Here is a 20,235-nt window from a genome sequence, read left to right as displayed (position 1 = left end):
TATATTATCTTCCAGAGGCAGAATCCTTGACTGTTCCCACCATTGAAACCATTTCCCTGATCTGATAAAGTGGTGCATGTCTTCTGAATCTTACTTGATAACCAAATTGCAATGATCTGAATTACATATTTCCAGCTTTTTGGCAAGGATAGTGCATGCAGTCCTTTCTCACAGACACATACCTGCCATGGTGACACATGCCTTTGCAATCTATACGTAGGAATACTGAACATTTAGATTGAATGAATAATGGCAGGAAGATAAATCTTAATTTCAGAGTCCCTGCCAGAGCTCAGGCTCTCACACCTGCCCAAGCTCCAGCCCGAGTTGCAACATGCACTAGCTGATACCCCACTAGAGCAAATCCGTCTATCTAGGCTGGGAGACTCACTCCCAGCTGCTGTGTAGACATACCCTTATGCTTTTGGCAGCAACCTCTAACCTCAGATAGGGCAAGAAGAATCCCTTCTCTGCCTCTCATGTGGATAGAGAAGTGGAATAACTTTGGAAGAGTGTTTGTTGATGGTCCCATCAGAAGCAGAGACACTGCCCCTGGCTCTCCTTCCATGTGGTCTGGAGAGAAAAAGAGAGTATGAACATCCTGGTCCCTATGTGGTGACTAGAAATAAGCATTTCAAAGTAGGAGCTGTCCTGCTTCTCAGAAGATGCCAAGGGAGATCAGTTATCTGCCAGTTTGCCAGCTGATAATGCCAATATACAAGATGGAACTGATTGGTGCTGAGAAGTGACGTTTTTGAGAGGTTAGTGTATGCTGGTGGAGGGGCAGATAGAAGGTAGCTTTGGGCAGGTAGAGCAACAGAGGGGATGGTTGCGGTGGGGAGTGTTGGGGGACAGAAGGACAGGTCAATGAAGACTTCTTCTCAATATACAGCAGCGGTCAAAAATACAAACCAAATATTATGATGGATAAAGAATGGAATAGAAAATAATATTAAAATAACATGGTGACCTAAATCAATAGCATTCTTTCACCTGAAATACTGTGGTCAATTCTGGTCACTCATCACAAAATAGGAGCCCAAAAAAGTATGACTAAAATAATTATAGATATGAAAAGATGTCAGTGTCAGGAGAGAGTGAAAATATTGGGAGCACATAGGTTTAGAGGGATGATTAAGAGGGAAAACAAAACAATAGATTATACTAGATAATGAATGATATAGATAGATGTTCTTATTTACCTTTATTTTATTTTACAAGAACAAAGGTGCCATCCAATGAAACTGAAAGGCAATATATTTAAAACTGATGTAGAAACACTTCTTTTTTTACACAAGGCATAACTGATCTGTGAAACTCTCTGCTACAGGATATTGAGACTAAAAGATTCATAGGATTTTAAAAAAAAGACATTTGTATGGACAATTAGAACATCCATAATTACATTAAATAGGATGGGAAAAAAGAAGACATGCCATCTTAACAATTATTTCGGCATCTGAGAGTACTGATCTTTGGTGTATTTGATGGTTGAATTAGAGAAGTTTTGCTCCTAAATCTGGAGGTGGCTCATAGGTTTGCATTGGTTTTGGAGAACTTATCAAAGAAGACAGAATGACTTCCTTGAACTTTGTCTCTGTCTCGAGTGATAAAATTGGTGAGGATGTTGGTAACTGCTAGTAGGTGTGTCTTTGCTCTGTGGGCAACCACAGACCTCATTTAAGCTGATAGGTGTGCTATCCACCTTTCATTCACCCTAAATGAGGGAGCAATTAAGTGCCCTTTTGTTTAGTGATAGAAGCTACCTACCAAATCATGGACTAGCATGTCAAAGCTGGAATAGAAGCTGAACCATGTGGTCTGGGGACTGATTGGATTGCAGCTATGTACGTGTGTGTCTGGGTGTCAGAAGTAGAAAGCTAGAAGAAAAAGTAGCTAGAGGAAGTCGGGGACAGCCAGAGAAGCACTGCTAGCATGGCCCTCAGAAGCCAAGAGAGAGAGCTTCTTTTGGGCAGAGTGCTGACTGGAAAGACAGATTTGGACCTGTGAGCAATGAAACTGTCTCTTGCTGTTTATTCCTACTGTGTTCAAGGAAACAGGACTTTGTGCACTTTGTACAGGATTTTGTAAATAAACAGGAATACACCAAAGAAATACCTGACTCCATATAATTAATTCCTCCTCATAATGGAAACAGTCTGTAAGGCTCTGAATGCTGGCTAACTGCTTCAGCTAATAGGGTCAACAATATCTTAAACTGTATAAACTCTTCTCTGGAAGGTTTGTTATCTCTCCTTTGCATTTTGTGAGATGCTAAGTTAATGTTGAAGGTTCTAGCCTCGGCTTTATCTTGAAGTTGCAACTTGGTGTCTGATTGTCTAAAAATTTTGTCAAGAACCTCTTTAAAAACAATCAGTGAAAGACCACTTAAGCAAACCTGAGGTTAATAACGACAGACCATGATTTAAGCAACAGGGTTTCATAGGCCATGGTATGGTATGCCATACTGTGGGATGACACGGAAAGAGCATCTGCCAGAAACTCTTGCTATTTTGATCTGGGGAGAATAGCTTTTTATATCCAGTTCTCTGATGGGAATGCTAAAAGCTCTTGGATCCATTGGAGTATGGCTTTGGAAACAAAGTCAGGACAAACTAACACCTGTAGTGCACATTCTGCCACTTCAGTGGTTCTTGGGAGCTATGCATATCTCCCATTATAAAAGATGTTGAGGCTTTTTGAGATGACTGGAATTGTTGTTTGGCAACCCATTTCAGAAATGACAGAATTCACTTTGGGATTATTGCTGTCATGGCCAACAGCTTCAGATGGAACCATGCCAGCCAAATGTACTGCTAGTGTAAGTCATTTGAAGTCCGAATGGCACTGGTGAATTTGGCTCTTTTAATTTTTGGAGAGTCGTAGGAGTGAGCAGACTGCAATAAGTATTAATTATTACTGGATTAATTTTATACGTTAGGAATATTTTCAAGAATTTGGATTCCTGATACAACTTTGTCACCAGTACCAGCCAATGATACCTGAATGTTCTCTACATTTAAGTATTTTGCTCCTTAATTAACTAAAATGGAACTATCCTATGCCTTAAATATTCTTTATGAAATGTTTTCATCCTTATAATTTTTTCCTTCAGAGCTCGACAGCTGAACAGAATTTTGCAAGAGGAAAAGGCTGGATGCCTGGGAGCCTCTAGGCAGAACAGCAAACTAGAGCTGGAGGCACTCTTGTGCTTCTCTCTTGGATTTTTTGGCAGACATCTTTAATTTCAAATTTTTTAAACTTGTGGCTGATTAAATTGTAGAATAGAAGCATCCCCCTAGCTATCCCCACTGAGATGGAGTCTGAGTGAGACTTCTTCCTTACCACTTTTAGGTGATTTAGGTGACCTACTTTGCTTCAGTATTCTCTCAAAAAATTAAGTGTAACTGGACGACTAGCAAAGTTACCATGGACAATAAAGGGGAAGGGATGCAGATCGGGATAAATAAAGAACACATCAGAGATCATCTGACCAATCTGAATGAATTCAAATCAGTGGGCCGGATGCTATTCACCCCAAGATACTGACGGGAATTAGCTGAAGAAATCTCAGAGCCACTGGCAATAATATATGCAAACTCATGGATGACAGGAGAGGTCCCAGAAGACTGAAGAACGGCTAACATAGTGCCCATCTTTAAAAAGGGGGAAAAGAAGGAGCTGGGAAACTATAGACCAGTCAGCCTGGCTTTGATACCCGGGAAGCTAGAGCAAAGTATGAAACATTCAATTTGCAAATACCTGGAGGATGAATGGGTAATCACTAACAGCCAGCATGGATTTACCAACCAAACCAGCTTGATTTCTTTCTTTGACAGGGTAACTGATTTGATGGATAGGGGGAATGCGGTGGACATAATATACCTGGACTTCAGCAAGGCTTTTGACACAGTCCCACATGACATTCTGATAAGTAAGCTGGAGAAATGCGGGCTTGACAGAACTACCATTAAGTAGGCACATAATTGGTTAAACAACTTCAAACAAAAGTAACTCTTAATGAAATGATGTCAGATTGCAGGAAGGTCTCAAGTGGGGTTTCACAGGAATCTGTTCTGGGTCTGGTATTGTTTAACATCTTTATTAATTACCTGAATGTAGGTATAGAGCACATACTGATCAAGTTTGCAGGTGACACAAAGCTGGGGGGGGGGTGTGGGGGTTGCCAATACATTGGAGGACAGAGCTAAAATTCAGAGGGATCTTGATAAATTGGAGACCTGGGCTATAGACAACAAAATGAAATTCAACAAAGACAAATGTAAGGTGCTACGCTTAGGGAAGAAAACCAAATACACAAATATAGAATGGGGGGAAACTGGGTTGGCAGCAGCACTGCTGAGAAGGAACTGGGATCACAACCACAACATGAGTCATCAAGTTGGAAAAAAGGCAAATGCAATTGTAGGTTGTATTAACAGAGGCATAGCATGCAAGTCACAAGAGGTGATTGTAACACTCTATGTGGCACTGGTTAGGCCTCAGCTGGAGTACTGTGTCCAATTTTGGTACCAATTTATAGAAAGGATGTAGAGAAACTGCAAAGGATCCAGAGGTGAGCGACAAAGATGATCAAAGGGATGGAATGCATGACATATGAGCAAAAGCTGAAGGAAATGGGTATGTTTAGTTTGGGGGGAAAAGGAGATTAAGGGGGGATATGATAGCGGTCTTCAGACACTTGAAAGGCTGCCATAAAAAAGATGGAGAAAAGCTGTTCTCTTTTGCACAGAGGGCAGGAGAAGAGGCAATGGGTTCAAACTACAGCATAGCAGATTTAGATTAAATCTCAGGGAAAACTTCCTAACTGTAAGAACAATAGGACAATGGAACAAACTGTCTCGGGAGGTTGTGGAAGCTCCTTCACTGGAGGTTTTCAAAAGGAGGCTGGAGAGCATCTGTTTTGGATGGCTTAAACACAACAAATCCTGCATCTTGGCAGGGAGTTAGATTAGATGACCCTTGCGGTCCTTTCTAACCCTATGGTTCCATGATTGCTGTCTTCATCTGGAGTATGCCTGTCAGCTGAAGAGGCACTGTAGTTAAAGGAGCTGTGACTTTCCTATGCGGTGCTTCCATAGTGGTTTTTGGCAGAGAGTCAGGAACTCAGCATGTGGATACAAACAGCTGCTCGGTGGATTTAGCAGGCTGCCAAGCTAGTAGCACACTCTGAAGAGTAAGACTGGTGTTCTGGCACAAAACTGCCAGTGATTCTCACTGTAGGTTCTCCAAGGCCAGTGGTTTTTGGTATTGGGCCAAAAGCACTCTCCTTCTGGAACAAAAACAAGCTAGAACCCATTTATTCAACATGGCTCTAATACTTGCCACCCAAACTGTGTTAAAAACTGGTTTAGCTGGAATCATGTGTAAGGCCTGGTCTACACTAACCCCCCAATTCGAACTAAGATACGCAACTTCAGCTATGTGAATAACGTAGCTGAAGTCGATGTACCTTAGTTCGAACTTACCGCGGTCCAGATGTGGCAGGCAGGCTCCCCCGTCGACTCCGCGTACTCCTCTCGCCGAGCAGGAGTACCGGAGTCGACGGCGAGCACTTCTGGGTTCGATTTATCGCGTCCAGACAAGACGCGATAAATCGAACCCAGAAGTTCGATTGCTTGCCGTCGAACCAGTGGGTAAGTATAGACGTACCCTTAGTTTCAAACTCTTTTCTTGGCCTAATGTTGTTTGAATCAGGTTAGGATGAGTTATGTTTGATGGGGACTAAAAGCTTCTTTAAAGTATTTTTCTAACTATTGTTTAATTACCAATCTTCAAAGGACCACAATGGCACTGTTACTCTTGCTACAGAAACAAGACTGAACAAAAGAGTGTCACGAAAGCAGTGTAAAACCTCTGTGTTTTTTCTCTTTCCTGTCTAGCAAGGATGTTTTTCTTACACACTCTGAAGTAGAGAAACAGTGCAGAGCACAAACATAGCATAAACTCTCAAATACAGATTTCTGAGTGATATTGTTTCTTCTTTTCAAATTTCTTAGATTCAAACACACAGTTTCTTAGTCAAACATATCTCTGAAGAATTATTTGAGTTAGCATTATACTGACAGTTTAAAATGCACTATAGATATACTAATATTTAGTGTCCTAAAATGTAGTAAAGATACAAATGTAAGCAGTATTACTTACATCAGTAAGCAATCAGGATCAAGGTCAACTCGCTTGAGCCAGGATTCAGGAAACCATCAACTAGGCAAGTGGTTGGTTTTTACTGAAATTGTATTTATTGCTCACTTTTCAGGAAAAGAACATATCTAATATCTACATACCTCTAAGACTGTTCCATATTGTAAGAACTTGCAAACAGTTGTCAGGAGTAAGCGAAACTCTGAGATACACTAGACTCTTTATCTACAAATTCAAACAGGAAAGTGTGGTATTTGTGTCTATGTAACTATGTCTTTGTTCTCTGCGTACCATACATTTAAATTTCCAGAAACTCTGCCTGTCTGTCCCTATAGTTGCTACAACCTGTTACAGAGCCTCTGTGATCTCTTATGGACACTTTACTACTACTTTTTTTTTCTTGTTTTCTTTAATCTAAAATAAGTAATTTTATAATGAAAGTATATGGTTGGTGATATATGCCTCGATTCAGCAAAATGCTTTAAGGACATACGTCAATCCCTATCCAGCTCAGCACTTAAGTAAATGCTTAAATTTAAGCATTTACTTAACTTTCATTGATTTAGGTATGGTCTACACTTAAAAAGTGTTATCAGCATAACTATTTCATTAAGGGGTGTGATTTTATTTACTGACATAGTTATGCTGATGAAAGCTCTTGTGTGGACACAGTTATACTGGTAGAAGGTGCATCATACCAGCATAGCTTACTTTGCTTCATTGAACCAGAATATACCATACCACAATAAGCACTTTCAAACCGGTGTAACTGTGTCTAGCTAGAGCAGGGGTGGGCAAACTATGGCCCGCGGGCTGGATCCGGCCCGTGAGCTGTTTTAAGCTGGCCTGCAAGCTCCCACTGGGGAGCCGGGTTGGGGGCAGCACCACGCGGCTCGGCCATGCTCCGGTGCTCCAGCTGGGGCGCCGGGTCGGGATGCACAGAGATCTAAATAAATTAAACCAAGGCTTTGTCTGTAGGTACTATTTAAAAAAAAAAAAAAAAAAAGAAAGAAACACAGCAGTTTTATGACAACAGTGTACTTAATACATTATTTACAAACCCCAAACACTTAAAAGAAATAGTTAAGGACACTAGTCTGGCATTCTTCACTTATGAAGCAAACATTATTATTATAGAGACTAGAGGAAAATATATTAAGTCACAAAACCCTTAACTCTAACACAGACTACTGGCTTATTTTAAGGAATATTTATTTATCTTTTCATAGTAGTTCAAAAATAGTTTCTTTTCATTATCTAACTGAATAGAAAATACCAGTAAATATATTGATAAATTAACAGTGGACTCTTTTGCCAAGTACTTATAGCTGTTTCTGGAAAATAATGTCGTATAACTTATGGTAACTTGAAATTGAGACTGGTCAGTTTGTCCTTAATCTACCCATATAATTTTTGTTTCTCTTCCTGAAAGGTGCTGTGTTGTTGTTTTTTATATGTTGAATTACTGATGAAGAAATAGTACTTATTTGGGGTCAGAGTTAAGGTTATTGTGTTGTGGTGAAATATGCATTATTTTATACTGCATATGAAATATTCATGTTTAAAACTTGATAAGAATATTTGTTACAAAGGGAGTGCAAGATTTTTTAGTCTTCAACTATTCTTTGAGTGCTTTGATTTTGTAAACAATGTGATAGGTAAATACATATTATCTATCTTGAGATTTTGTACTGCCTCCCATCACCATAGTATGTAAGCATCATTTTTGTTACAGTGAAGTAGATTAGCAATAGTGAAGTCCCTTGAACCGTGGAGTCTTCATCTCTACTCTCTTTTTGAGTTATATAAAGCTTTTGTTTTGGATAGATTTGTGTGTGTGTGTGGTTTTGATTTGTTTTTCAGATGTGGGGAGGAAGAGAGGCGCAACTGATGCTTTCAATATTCTAGTTACTGTAGAAAAGACTTATCACATAGGAAGATTTTGCACCATTTCTAAAAGGTGGTCACATTCTGGATTCATAGCTCTTCAATTGAGCTTTGCCACCAGCTCAAGTGCCCATAAATCCCCAATACATCTGTTGTTTAGTTCAATTCCACTGCAAGTTCTCTCTCTCTCTCTCTCTCTCATATGTCTTGTACATTTGTTAACACAAAGCCCCTATATTCTAATACAAGTAATAAACACAGCTGCTAAATCATATTCCCAGCCCATTAATATAACCACATTGCTGGTGCTATGAATTCCTCTACTAGCTCTTTGTCTGCATAGCAACATGTTTAATTATCCTAGGAACACATGAGACTAGTGGTCCATCTAGTCCAGTATCCTGTCTTTGACAGTGGCTGACACTAGATGCTTCTGAAGCAATCAGTCGCAGAATATAACCTGCACATAGGGATGTTTCTTCCTAACCGTATTTGTTATGCCCTGAAGCATAGGGATTATATTCCTTCCAAACTTTTAAAAAGCCTTACTAATGTAATTCTGAATCTATTAATTACTAATATAAACATCTACTCCTCAATGATATCTTGTGGCAATGAGTTCCATAGACTAACTTTTGACCCTTCTTACATATCTGATCTAGTCTTTCATCACATTGTTCTCTCCGTTCAGACAATGGTGGTAGCCTGATGCCCCATTTGTCCACTTCTCTGATATCCATCTCTGCATCTTTTTCCATTCTTCTCTCTCAGATGGAATGTCTGTGCTGAGCTGGACTGCAAGACCAGAGTTGGTTGGAAAAATTCCAATTAAATGTGTTTTTTGGTTGGAATTTGACACTTGGGCAAAATTGAAATGTTTCACAAAGACAGTTCAATTTCAACCAAGTTCCAGGGAACTCTGCCTTCTCTCAGCAACCTGCCTGCTTTCCTGCCAGCTCAGCAGCAAATTTGGCAGACTGATGGGGAGCCAGAAGCCTGAAAGCCCTAGTAGCCCCAGCTCCCAATCTCCAAGGCTTGTGGTTCCTTGCCAGCAGGGTGTATTGATTGAAATAAAAGAGATTTAATCTATTTTTAATTAATTAATTAATTTAATTTAATCATGATTTAAAACAGCAAGCAGGAAACCTTGATTTGAAATCATCTGTTTTAATTGTATTTTGCATTTGCACCTTTAAAATTATTTTCCTAAAGCAAGATTCATTCTCATTACTTGGAAACAATCAAAACATATTTGCAATTAAATATAGCCTTACACTAAACTTGGTGCTTCTTATCAGAGGACTACACTATAGCTATACACATTTATTTAAGCAATTATATAGTTTAACTTACATTTAATCAGATTCTTAATTTTACTATGTATAAATGGTGAATGATGCATTTCTTATTTACTAGATGACGATTAATTTTTCACTTGTGATGTGTGTCAAGCTCTATTTGCATGGAAATTCAATTAAAATGCACATAAACAGCATTTCAATTTTTTTATTAAATAAAACAAAACAAAAAACCCAAGGTTTGTCAGTCTGACCTGTGGGAAAATTCCTTTCTGACACCAAATATGGTTAGATCCTGAGCACGTAAGCAAGATTCAACAGCCAAGTATCTGAGAGAAAAGTCTCAGTGCCATCTCAGAGCACTGGCCCACCCCATCTAATGTTCCATCTCCAGCCATGGCCATCTCTGATGCTTCAGATGAAGGAGACAAAAGAAAACAACCTCACACCACCATAGAATACACTGGGGGGAAAACTTTCCTTTCTGACCCCCTAAAGATGACCAGCTGAAACCCTGAAGCATGAGATTTTAGGAACATAAGACATGTATTGGACTGCTGAGCTCAGCCCCCCACTGCTGCAGGCTGCCCCATCATACAATCCCCCTCAAAAACGTATCAAGGTCTATCTTAAAACTAATTAGTTTGTTTGCCCCACAACACCTACTGGGAGGCTGTTCCAGAACCTCACTCCTCTGGTGGTTAGAAATCTTCTTCTTATTTCCAGCCTAAATTTATTCATGGCCAGTTTATACCCATTTGGTTTTGTGCCAACATTGTACTTAAACTTTAATAGCTCTTCACCCCCTGTTTTTACTCCCCGATTTATTTATAGAGAACAATTCTATTCTCTCTCTCAGATTTTGTTTTGCTAGGCTAAACATGCCAATCTTTTTAAATATCTTCTCTTGTAAAATAGTCCATTCCACTGATCATCCTAGTAGCTCTTCTCTGAACCGGTTCCTGTCTCAATTCATCTTTCTTGAACATGGATGTACACAGTATTTCAAATGAGGTTTTACCAGTGCCTTGTACAAGGGCACCAATACTTCGCTATTTCTACTGGAAATACCTTGCCTAATAGATCCTAGGACTGCATTTGTCTTTTCTACAGCCACATTACATTGGTGGCTCATGGTCATCCTGCAATCGACCAATGCACCTATGTCTCCACTGTCACTTTCAGCTGATGAGCCTTGCACTTTGGTACTATTAAATTTCATCCCATTTCTATTACTATTTGTATTACTCCTGTCCTCGAGGTCAACCAGTTCTTCTTGTATAATATTACACCCTTCCTTGTATTGAGAATGCCTCCCAACTTTGTGTCATCAGTAGAATTCCATCATTAATAAAAATTAGGGTTGTCAAGCGATTAAAAAAATTAATCACGATTAAAAAAATTAATCGCGTGATTAATCGCGCTGTTAAACAATAATAGAATACTATTTATATAAGTATTTTTGGATGTTGTCCGCATTTTCAAATATATTGCTTTCATTCACAACACAGAATACAATATTTACGCAGTTATTTTTTGTACATAATTCTACATTTGTAAGTTGTGCTTGTGATGGGTTGGATCACAGAAACCCCCTTGGGGCTGCCAACTGATGTGCCAAGACTACTTCTGCCCCTGCTTTCCCTGCCCTCCCAGCTTGGGACTTCAGTGCCCTGCTTGGTTTGAGCCAGACCCACTAGCCTGCTGCACACCCAGACTCAGGTCTGAACTACGTCCCCTAACAGCTGTAGGCTTAAACTGAAAGCAGCTTAAGAAGTGTTCCTGTCTTTAACACTCAGATGCCCAACTCCCAATGGGGTCCAAACCCCAAATAAATCCGTTTTACCCTGTATAAAGCTTATACAGGGTAAACTCATAAATTGTTCGCCCTCTATAACACTGATAGAGAGATTTGCACAGCTGTTTGCCCCCCCCCCCAGTATTAATGCATACTCTGGGTTAATTAATAAGTAAAAAGTGATTTTATTAAATACAGAAAGTAGGATTTAAGTGGTTCCAAGTAGTAACAGACAGAACAAAGTGAATTACCAAGCAAAATAAAATAGAACACAGTAAGAAGACTGAATACAGATAAAAACCTCACCCTCAGAGGAATTTCAGTACGCTTCCTTTTACAGATGAGTCTCCTTCTAGTCTGGGTCCAGCAATCACTCACACCCCCTTTAGTTACTGTCCTTTGTTCCAGTTTCTTTCAGGTATCCTTGGGGGTGGAGAGGCTATCTCTTTAGCCAGCTGAAGACCAAATGGAGGGGTCTCCCGGGGTTTAAATAGACCTTCTCTTGTGGGTGGAGACCCCCTCCTCTTTCCTATGCAAAGTCCAGCTCCAAGATGGAGTTTTGGAGTCACATGGACAAGTCACATGTCCATGCATGACTCAGAACTTACAGGTAGCAGCCATAGTTCACATGCTGCCTTGAACGTCCTCAAGTAGACTTCTCATGTGGATTGGAGCCTTCCAAGATCCATTGTCCATTAAGTGCTTCTTGATCGGGCATTTAACTTGCACATTCCTTTCTCAAAAAGCTGACCAAATGTGTTACTAAGGCTACTTAGAAATCAAGCAAGTACACAGCCAATATTCATAACTTCGAACACAAAAATGATACATTCATACAAATAGGAGGAATAGATTCAGCAGATCATAACCTTTACAGAGATATGTTACATGGCATATGTAGCATAAAACATATTCCAGTTATGTCATATATACATTTATAAACATACTTCCATAAAGCCTTATGGGGTGCACCGTCACAGTGCTTTCATGATAAAGAGATTGCACTATGGTACTAGTATGAGGTGAATTGAAAAATGCTATTTATTTTATTTTATAGTGCAAATATTTGTAATAAAACTAATATAAAGTGAGCACTCTATACTTCGTATTCTGTGTTTTAATTGAAATCAATATATTTGAAAATGTAGAAAAACATCCAAAATATTTAATAAATTTCAATTGGTATTCTATTATTTAACGGTGCGATTAAAACTGCAATTAATCACTATTAATTTTTTTAATCACGATTAAATTTTTGAGTTAATCGCGTGAGTTAACTGCGATTAATCAACAGCCCTAATAAAAATATTAAATAAGATTAGTCTGAAGACTGATCCTGAGGAACTCCATTAGTAATCTCCCTCTAGCTGTCTCTAACAAAGTCTCATTTATTGGCATTGCCAATCTCCAGGACATGGATGAATGCAAAATGTTGAAAAGTTTGTGTGACTTTTCCTGCACTATCTCAACTGGCATTTTCAGGGTATTTGCATTCACTGTAAGAGTTCCTGGAAGATACAGTACTCATCTGATTGAGTTGAAGCAGCTGGGGTGACTGCTTCATCAGAAGAAAATATTGCTATTGGGATGGGCTGATCCTCTGTTTCTTGCAGATATTTCTGCTCAGTGTCTTGCTCCTGCTGATGTAAAGTGTATTGCACTAGTTGACCTTCTTGAGTAGATCTGAAGGGAGAGAGATTTGACTCTAGAGGTGGGGCAAATGGAATAAGTCTCCCCAAGGAGCCCAGAATGACTATGACTGTATGCTATAGGGATATGGAGCTGCAGGCTATGGAGGGAGAAAACATTAAGGCCTTTAACTTTGAGACTCTTGATGTCTGTGTTTATAGCAATGTCCTCTAGATTCCTTGTCAGACCAAGCTGGCTCATAGGGAGGGGAGTGTGGTGAGTAGGAGGGTGACATTTCCTTACTCTGTTCAGAGATAAAGGAAGAGAGAATGTATTTCTTCAATAGAAGGAGTGTTCTAGGGAGCTCTGGAATGCCTTCCATGTATACTGAGGCCATGGCTGCAGATGGTGCCAAGCAAGGAAATTTCTCTATGAGGAAAGCAGTGGTTGACTCCAGTTATTAGGTTACTGTTAAGTTGCTCATTACCATGAAGGTCTTTTGTATCGATAAGGCTTGCTCCAGAAAAATCTGTACCGCAGTGGCAGCCATCAACGTAGTGGGTCCTTTGGACGTCAGCACAGAATGTATCTGTGCTGAGGAATTGGTACTGATAGAGGCACAGATAGGTTCTTCAGAACAGCCATGGTTATTTGGTAACCAGACGGTGCCAAAGTATCAGAAGGACCTGTGAAATACCTATTGGGTGAGAAATCTGAGCAGGAACAGATACATGATGGGATTTCTGCTTTGATTTTCTGGGTCCCAGAGAAGTACACCTGTGTTTGCAGGGGCTCTTTTCTACCACTTTCCTCTAATGATGGTGCAGATGAAGTCTTCGTTGCTCTTCATGACTCAGGAGTTAGGAGAGTGCAGCATTTCTGAGGAAGAATAAATCTTGGAGCTTGGAGTAGATCTGCAGCTTACTGGACCACTAGCATAGATGGTCTAGTCTTTTCCCCTCAGGCTCAAATGGAGTGTTCCAGGAGGAAAAGCCTGAGGTGGGATTCGCTCGCTTTTTGTGTCCTCTTATGAAAAGAGCAACGTATCAAGCACTTATCTGGAATGTGTGCTTCACCAAGCAGAAGAGGCACTTATAATATCCATAATTAATAGGAATGGCTTCCTTACAGAAGGGATAGGATCTGAACCCTGGAGACTTGGATTCCGCCACTGCAGCGAAGTTCTGGTTCTGGGATAAAATCCCTCAAGTTTTTAAGTGTCTCTTTTTTTAATGCATGTTAAACTTTACTAAACTAACAACTATATTAATTAATAAAAAAAACAGTAACTAGAAGAGAAATAGACACTGTAGGGGTAAGAACTTGCTGCCACAAGAGGTTAAAAAGGAACTGAGGGATGGTTGGGCCCACTCTGCCCCTTATGCCCTCAGATACGGGCAGGTGTGCGTGGAGGGGGAGCACAAGAGCATCTGGAGCACAGGCGTGGCCCCAGTATGCTGCCATTTAAAATAATTCAAACTCATGCACACGGGGCACCTGTAGATCAGAAGTGGAATACATGTGGACAATCACTCAAAGAAGTTATTGCTGCTGTCCTTGTTCCCTTCCATCCCCTCTCCTCCCGCCTGTTTGTTACCCTTGCTGGTTGTGCCCTGTCTAAAACTAGACTGTAAACTCTCCAAAGCAGGGACCATATCTTTCTCTTTGTTATGTAAAGTGTCTAATACATGACTGGTTGCAATAAAAATAATACAAAACATTTTCAGAGTCCTAGTGGATGAATGTCAGGGCAAAATAATTCCTATAATTGCTTAATAAAGTCTGAAAAGCAGTTTGGGGTCCATTTGGATAGAGGTTTCTGTATAAATGCAAGATCATTATTTGGTCCCAGATCAGACACTCAATATCCTAGCAATAGCTTAAGGACCTTTTTTTCTGAGACATCTTCTTACTTCCTTAAGTTTGTCCTGCTGGGCCTCTGTCATTGGCTTCAAAACTAGTCAATTGAATTTGGTATTGTTTTTATTAATATGTGCATGCAACCCCTTGTGGTGTGCTGGGTATATAAAAATAAATTAATAAAATGAACTTGTCACCAGTTGATCCTTTTCTGACCACCATCTGTCTACCGATCATGTTATGTCTCCAGCTGGGCACCCAAGAGACAGACCATGCAAGATCATTGTGACAGCATATGGTGCTATTTACAAATTTTAAAAGGGCAATAGTTGTTAGGCTGTCATATTAGCAGTTAAAAAGTAATGTTGTTTGGAGGCTAGGTTTTGTTAAGGAAGCCTGTCACTCAGTAGGTATATTTCTCACATGGAGATTTTTCAGTGGGTTTGGAGTAAAAGTTACTAAATAGAGAAATTCTGATTTTTTTCCCCCTTCACATATTCCACAGTTCCTTCGTTGGTGCAATTTGGAATGAACAATAAAATACATACCGTGGAGACCAGGCAGTGAGGAGTTAAAGGTTTTATTTCATGTGCCTTTTACGGGCATTATGGGCTCCCCTCACCCTTTCCAGGATGCAAACCAATCTGTGTAGTTTTTAAACTACTGTTAAGATCAAGGATGTGGTTATGAAAAGACTTACAATTTATAGGATACTTAAGCATTAAGGATTGAGGTACAGAACATTTCCTGGGGATTAAGGACTGGCTGGGTGAGCCTCAGGCCATTAACCCCCGCCTGTCATTAATCTCCAGGAAATACCCTGCAGTGAGGTCGTTATTGCTGTTATATGCTGAAACTGAAAACAAACAATGGTGTGTGTTTTTATACAAGATGCTGTTTAATTTGGAATGTAGAGAATTAATGCCTTGTGCATTAGCTAGTCATATTGCTAGAATTGATCGATTCCATGCATCTTACTCTTTTATGATAGACATTATGGGGTTGCATGGGTGTAAGAAAGGAAAGAATTTGACCCATAGTGTGTGTCATACAATTTAATATGATAAATCAATGGTGTTTCACTGGTGTATATGTGAACAGAATTTAGCTCTGTACATAGAAAACTACCATAAAATGCTTACTTCACAACAAAGCAATTTATTTACAGTTCTAAGCATCTTGCAGCCTTTTTTTTTAAACTCAATGAATAATCCTTTTAGGTTCTCCATAAAGCGGGTGAAATGCCTCTGCTACAGTCCTGAGGCAGCACACAGGCTGCATAAAATAGCATAAATAGCATCTAAATTACTTGGAATACAGAATACACATACAGTTACAGATACTTACAAAAGGCAAATTCATATTGACAGGACTACAATATGTGCTTAGCAGCAGAAAAGCATCTTAGGAAAAAAAGTGGCTTTATTTTTTTTGTATAGATATATAAACGTGTGTGTGTGTGTGTGTGTGCGCGCGTGTGTAAGTAATAAACACTGAAAAGCTATTTTTGTGTTTTCCTAAAAATGATACAGGCACTTTTTTAAGGAGACTGGCTGCATTTATTGTTTTGTAGATACACAGATATATTTTCATAAAGGTGTGTGAAGCTTTTTACAAAAAATCTTTGTAAAAACGTGTGTGTGTGTGCGTGTGTGTGTGTGTGTGTGTGTACATGGCCTCAGTCCTTGCAACCTCCTAGAGAGTCTGTCAAGGCACAACTTAAAAGCTCATTCAGGCAACCAAGACCCCCTGCTAGCAGATTGTCTGCCTAAAAGGTAAGAGAAAGCTAAAAAGAAGTAGAAACTTAAAAGTAGCTTCTCAAAGGCTGCATAGATCTTTTTTTGTTAAACCTAAAGTGTTTAAAAGCTTTAATATTGATGGCCTGTCAACTTTGTCCTGATTCTTTGGCTTTCAGTTAAAAGGTTTTTGTTGTTGTAGCTTATGCAGTTGCTCTGTTGCTATGGAAACGTGACATCAAAATGACGTTTCTCTGTTTAAAAGCTTTTAACTAAATTCCTGCCTGTCAGATGTAGGCCCCATTTTGTGCACTCAAGCTTCAAGCTGTTGCAAAAAGGTTTCATATGTTCTGTTGTCATTCAAATTCTTTATCCACATATGCATGTCTTGCACTACAAAAACCTAAACTAAAAACTCAATCTATATTAAGTGTCCTCTTTTAAAACCCTTTTAGGTCAATCAGCAATGGCTGCAGCAGAAATTCCCAGTTACATTGTTTCTTCTCAGACTGAGAAACACAGAAGGGCCAGAAACTGGACTGATGCAGAAATGAGAGGTTTAATGCTGGTTTGGGAAGAATTTTTTGATGAACTGAAACAAACTAAAAGGAATGCCAAAGTTTATGAGAAAATGGCTAACAAACTCTTTGAAATGACTGGAGAAATTCGCCACGGAGAGGAAATAAAGATAAAAATTACAAATATGACATTCCAGTACAGGTAAGCTTCAGTTAATTCTTTTTATTTTGAGAGATTTTTAGCAGGGACGACGCAGAGTTATTTGCCTTTCAGAAAAAGTCTCATACAGGAAATCTATAGATAAAAGGTTAAAGATTGTTCATATCGCTTTTAAAAATCTCTCCTGCCAGTACTATTATATCTTTATTATTTTCCCTCTCATTTATTTTCAAACAACTTTGTTTCTTTATAGTTAACTAATGGTGCTATGAAATATTGGAATGAAAATGTATTTGGTGTTAAAACAGATTTTCTTGTTTAGGGGGCTGATAATGTTAGCTTGTCAGCAGTTCCTGGCAGTTAAACTGCTGCAGTTTGAAGTGGCCAGTTAGAATCAGTGTTACAAGTAAAAGTTCAGATACAAAATAATTTATTTAGGAATGAAGTTCCCAATTTTTGGCATTGCAAGGTGAAGGGTAATACTTCACAGGGCCAAAAATAATTGGATGTCTTATTACTGAGTGACACACATTGCTATAAGCAGCTCTAGCGAAACAACTATTATATCTGCAGAGAGAGAATCAATGTCCTCTGTAAATACTGCTCTAAGAGAGTGGGGGAAGGGGGAAGAGGTGTCTAGAACATGATAAAGACGAGGCAATGTCAGTCATGAGGGAAAGTTGGCTTGAAAGATTGAGACATTCGCACATTTGTTGTTTAGAAAAAAATAGAACTTAGCAGAGATATTTGCATATATCTGCTTTAAAAAAAAATCTTATCGCTGAGAGACACAAACGGCCACATACTGGAAATCCTGAGTGGTCATTTAGTTATGTGTTTCTGATGCAAGAAAATCAAATATGTGATTCTTTTACTTCATCTCCACGAAAAGCTAGTATTAATAATAAAAGAGATTATTACAGCAGCAGATCATGTTAAAATTGCTTGCTTTTCTTTGGGGGCACACTTGCTGTATTTCATGCAGACATCACTCATCAAATAGAAAACTAGGGTGAATGCTGTAAGCCCCTTTAACTTTGAATTTTCCCTTTCTCAGTTTGTCAAATCCATTAATATTGTCTTTAAGGTGTTTTCTGTAATGTCAAAGCTAGTATTTTATACTCAGCACTTAACATCTTCAAAGTGCTTTACAAACACCTACTTAATCCTCACAACATGTCTCTGAGGAAGGTAAGAAAGTATTATCCACCCCCATTTTACAGATAGGGAGACTGGAACTGAGGTCATTATTTCCCCAAAGTTACAAAGCAAGTCACCCTCAAACCCAGAATTAGAACTCAGTAGTTCTTGACTACCAGGCCTTTGCTTAGCTCACTAAATCATGAAGCCTCTCTGCTAACAAATACATCCCATTGTACCTAGGTTTTACAGGTGTCCAGAAATACTGCATGATATTTCGAGTACTGTAATGGCTATGTGCAGTGGTGGTTTTTGTAAGCCTTTGTTCTGAATTTTCTTTCTGTTATTATCAATCACACAGTCTCAATTTTTGTTCTAGTTAATATTTTCTGTTAAGCAGCATTGGGAGGGGAGGGAGTAAAACATATAAACTATGGAGGAAAATTTACTTTTTCATTCCTGTATGTTTTCATTAACTTCCAGAAGCACTTTCAATGCATGCTGCCATGTTGTGAGGTGTATCAAAATGCACCGAGCTGCAATGCTCATTAAGATGCCAACTTTGGGGAGCTTGAAGACTTCCCTGTGTTGGCATGTTACTGTTTTAATACATTATGGAGTCAGAAATACACTTATAAATGTCAGATTTTTGTTGTTGTTGTATAATGGAGACTTAAGTTTCCTAATATTATTTGAAGACAATGTAATGTAAAGTAAACAGACAAGCAAAAGAGATAACTCCCAATTTTTTGTGTTTTCTAATTATTTCTCATTAATATGTGGAGATGGGAAACATTACAATGGACCTACTGGCTACCACTCTGCTGTCTGCTTTGCTTTTGGACACCTGAGTTTCAATTCATGTTATGGGTGTCTGCAGGATACTTGGAGATCACGTCATGCATCACGTTTCAGTGCACTGTGGTGTGAACTGAAATGGAGGGCACGGAAAGCATGAAAAATGCTCTGTATTCAGATAGTATTTTGTAACAAGTATATGGAGTTGTTAAAATTGATCTACAAGTATTTAGCAAAAGTAGCAGGATAACCAGGTCATTTTGCATCTAAATTATTATTATTTCCCTCCACCATCCCAGTCACAAATTGCAGACTTTTATTTCATGAAATATCTGTCTATCATCTGTCTGTGGTATTACTAGGGTGCTTATCACCATAATAATAGTTTGCCAGTGATGTCACCATCAAAAGGAATCAGGTTAGAGCATGGAGCCAGAAAATACTGATGTTTATCCACATATTATGAGTTCAGAAAGAAAAATATTACTCCCTCCCCCAAAAAACAAACCAAAACAACCCTACAATGTAAAAAGGCAGCCACTTACCTGAGCACCTCTGCTGGTTCTATGATACAGGCATATTTAATGGTGAATGTGATGTAGCTGGTGCACTGCGTGCTGGGACATCTCATGGAGCGGGTAATGGTGACTTGCAGCTTCAGGGATCTAAAATGGAAAATAGGTAAATTTGTACTTAATAATCCTCTTACATATTTATCATAATGCCTTTCAACCTGAAGGATTCCATAGCACTTTATGGCTGATCCTGCAAATGTTGCTACTGAATGTAGTACTCATGGTTCTCAATGGAAGTCTTTGTTCATTATGCAGCAGTGGTCTAAAAAGCAGACAAAATGCTAGAATGCATAAGGAGTAGGTTTTAAAAATAATGCTACAATATAATAATATTGTTATATAAATCAATGGTAAGCCCTCCCCTTGAAAAAAATTCCAGTTGGGGAAATACTGAAAAGTTTGGGACTTTTTACTTTAAAGAGGAGACAAATCAATAAAAGGCAACATGACAGAGGCATACAAAGTAACAAATGATATAGAGAACGTAAACCAGGTGCTCCTTTTCCCCTTTTCCCTATAATAACAAAGTTATTCAATGAAATTTAAAACCAATTAAAGAAGATACTTTTTACAAAACACATAATTGGCAGGTGGAACTCATTGCAACTAGATATCATTGAGACCAAGAGCTAAGTAGTATTTTTTAAAAGATTAGACATTTTGTAAGGATA

General features: G+C 38.9%; 1 protein-coding gene across 1 annotated transcript in view; it reads left to right on the top strand.

Annotated features, from left to right (window-relative positions):
- MSANTD1 (Myb/SANT DNA binding domain containing 1) overlaps positions 1-20,235 on the top strand; it is a 65,401-nt gene that overhangs the window by 22,620 nt on the left and 22,546 nt on the right. The window contains exon 2 of the mRNA XM_065405822.1: positions 16,829-17,093. Coding sequence (XP_065261894.1) covers positions 16,840-17,093 — 254 coding nt within the window. The 5' untranslated portion in view covers positions 16,829-16,839. The remainder of the gene's footprint in view (positions 1-16,828; positions 17,094-20,235) is intronic.

Source organism: Emys orbicularis, chromosome 5 (genome assembly GCF_028017835.1).
Source record: "Emys orbicularis isolate rEmyOrb1 chromosome 5, rEmyOrb1.hap1, whole genome shotgun sequence".
Taxonomy (NCBI): Eukaryota; Metazoa; Chordata; order Testudines; family Emydidae; genus Emys; species Emys orbicularis.
Note: the sequence above shows the minus strand (reverse complement) of the source record. Positions and strands in the feature narration are given on the sequence as shown.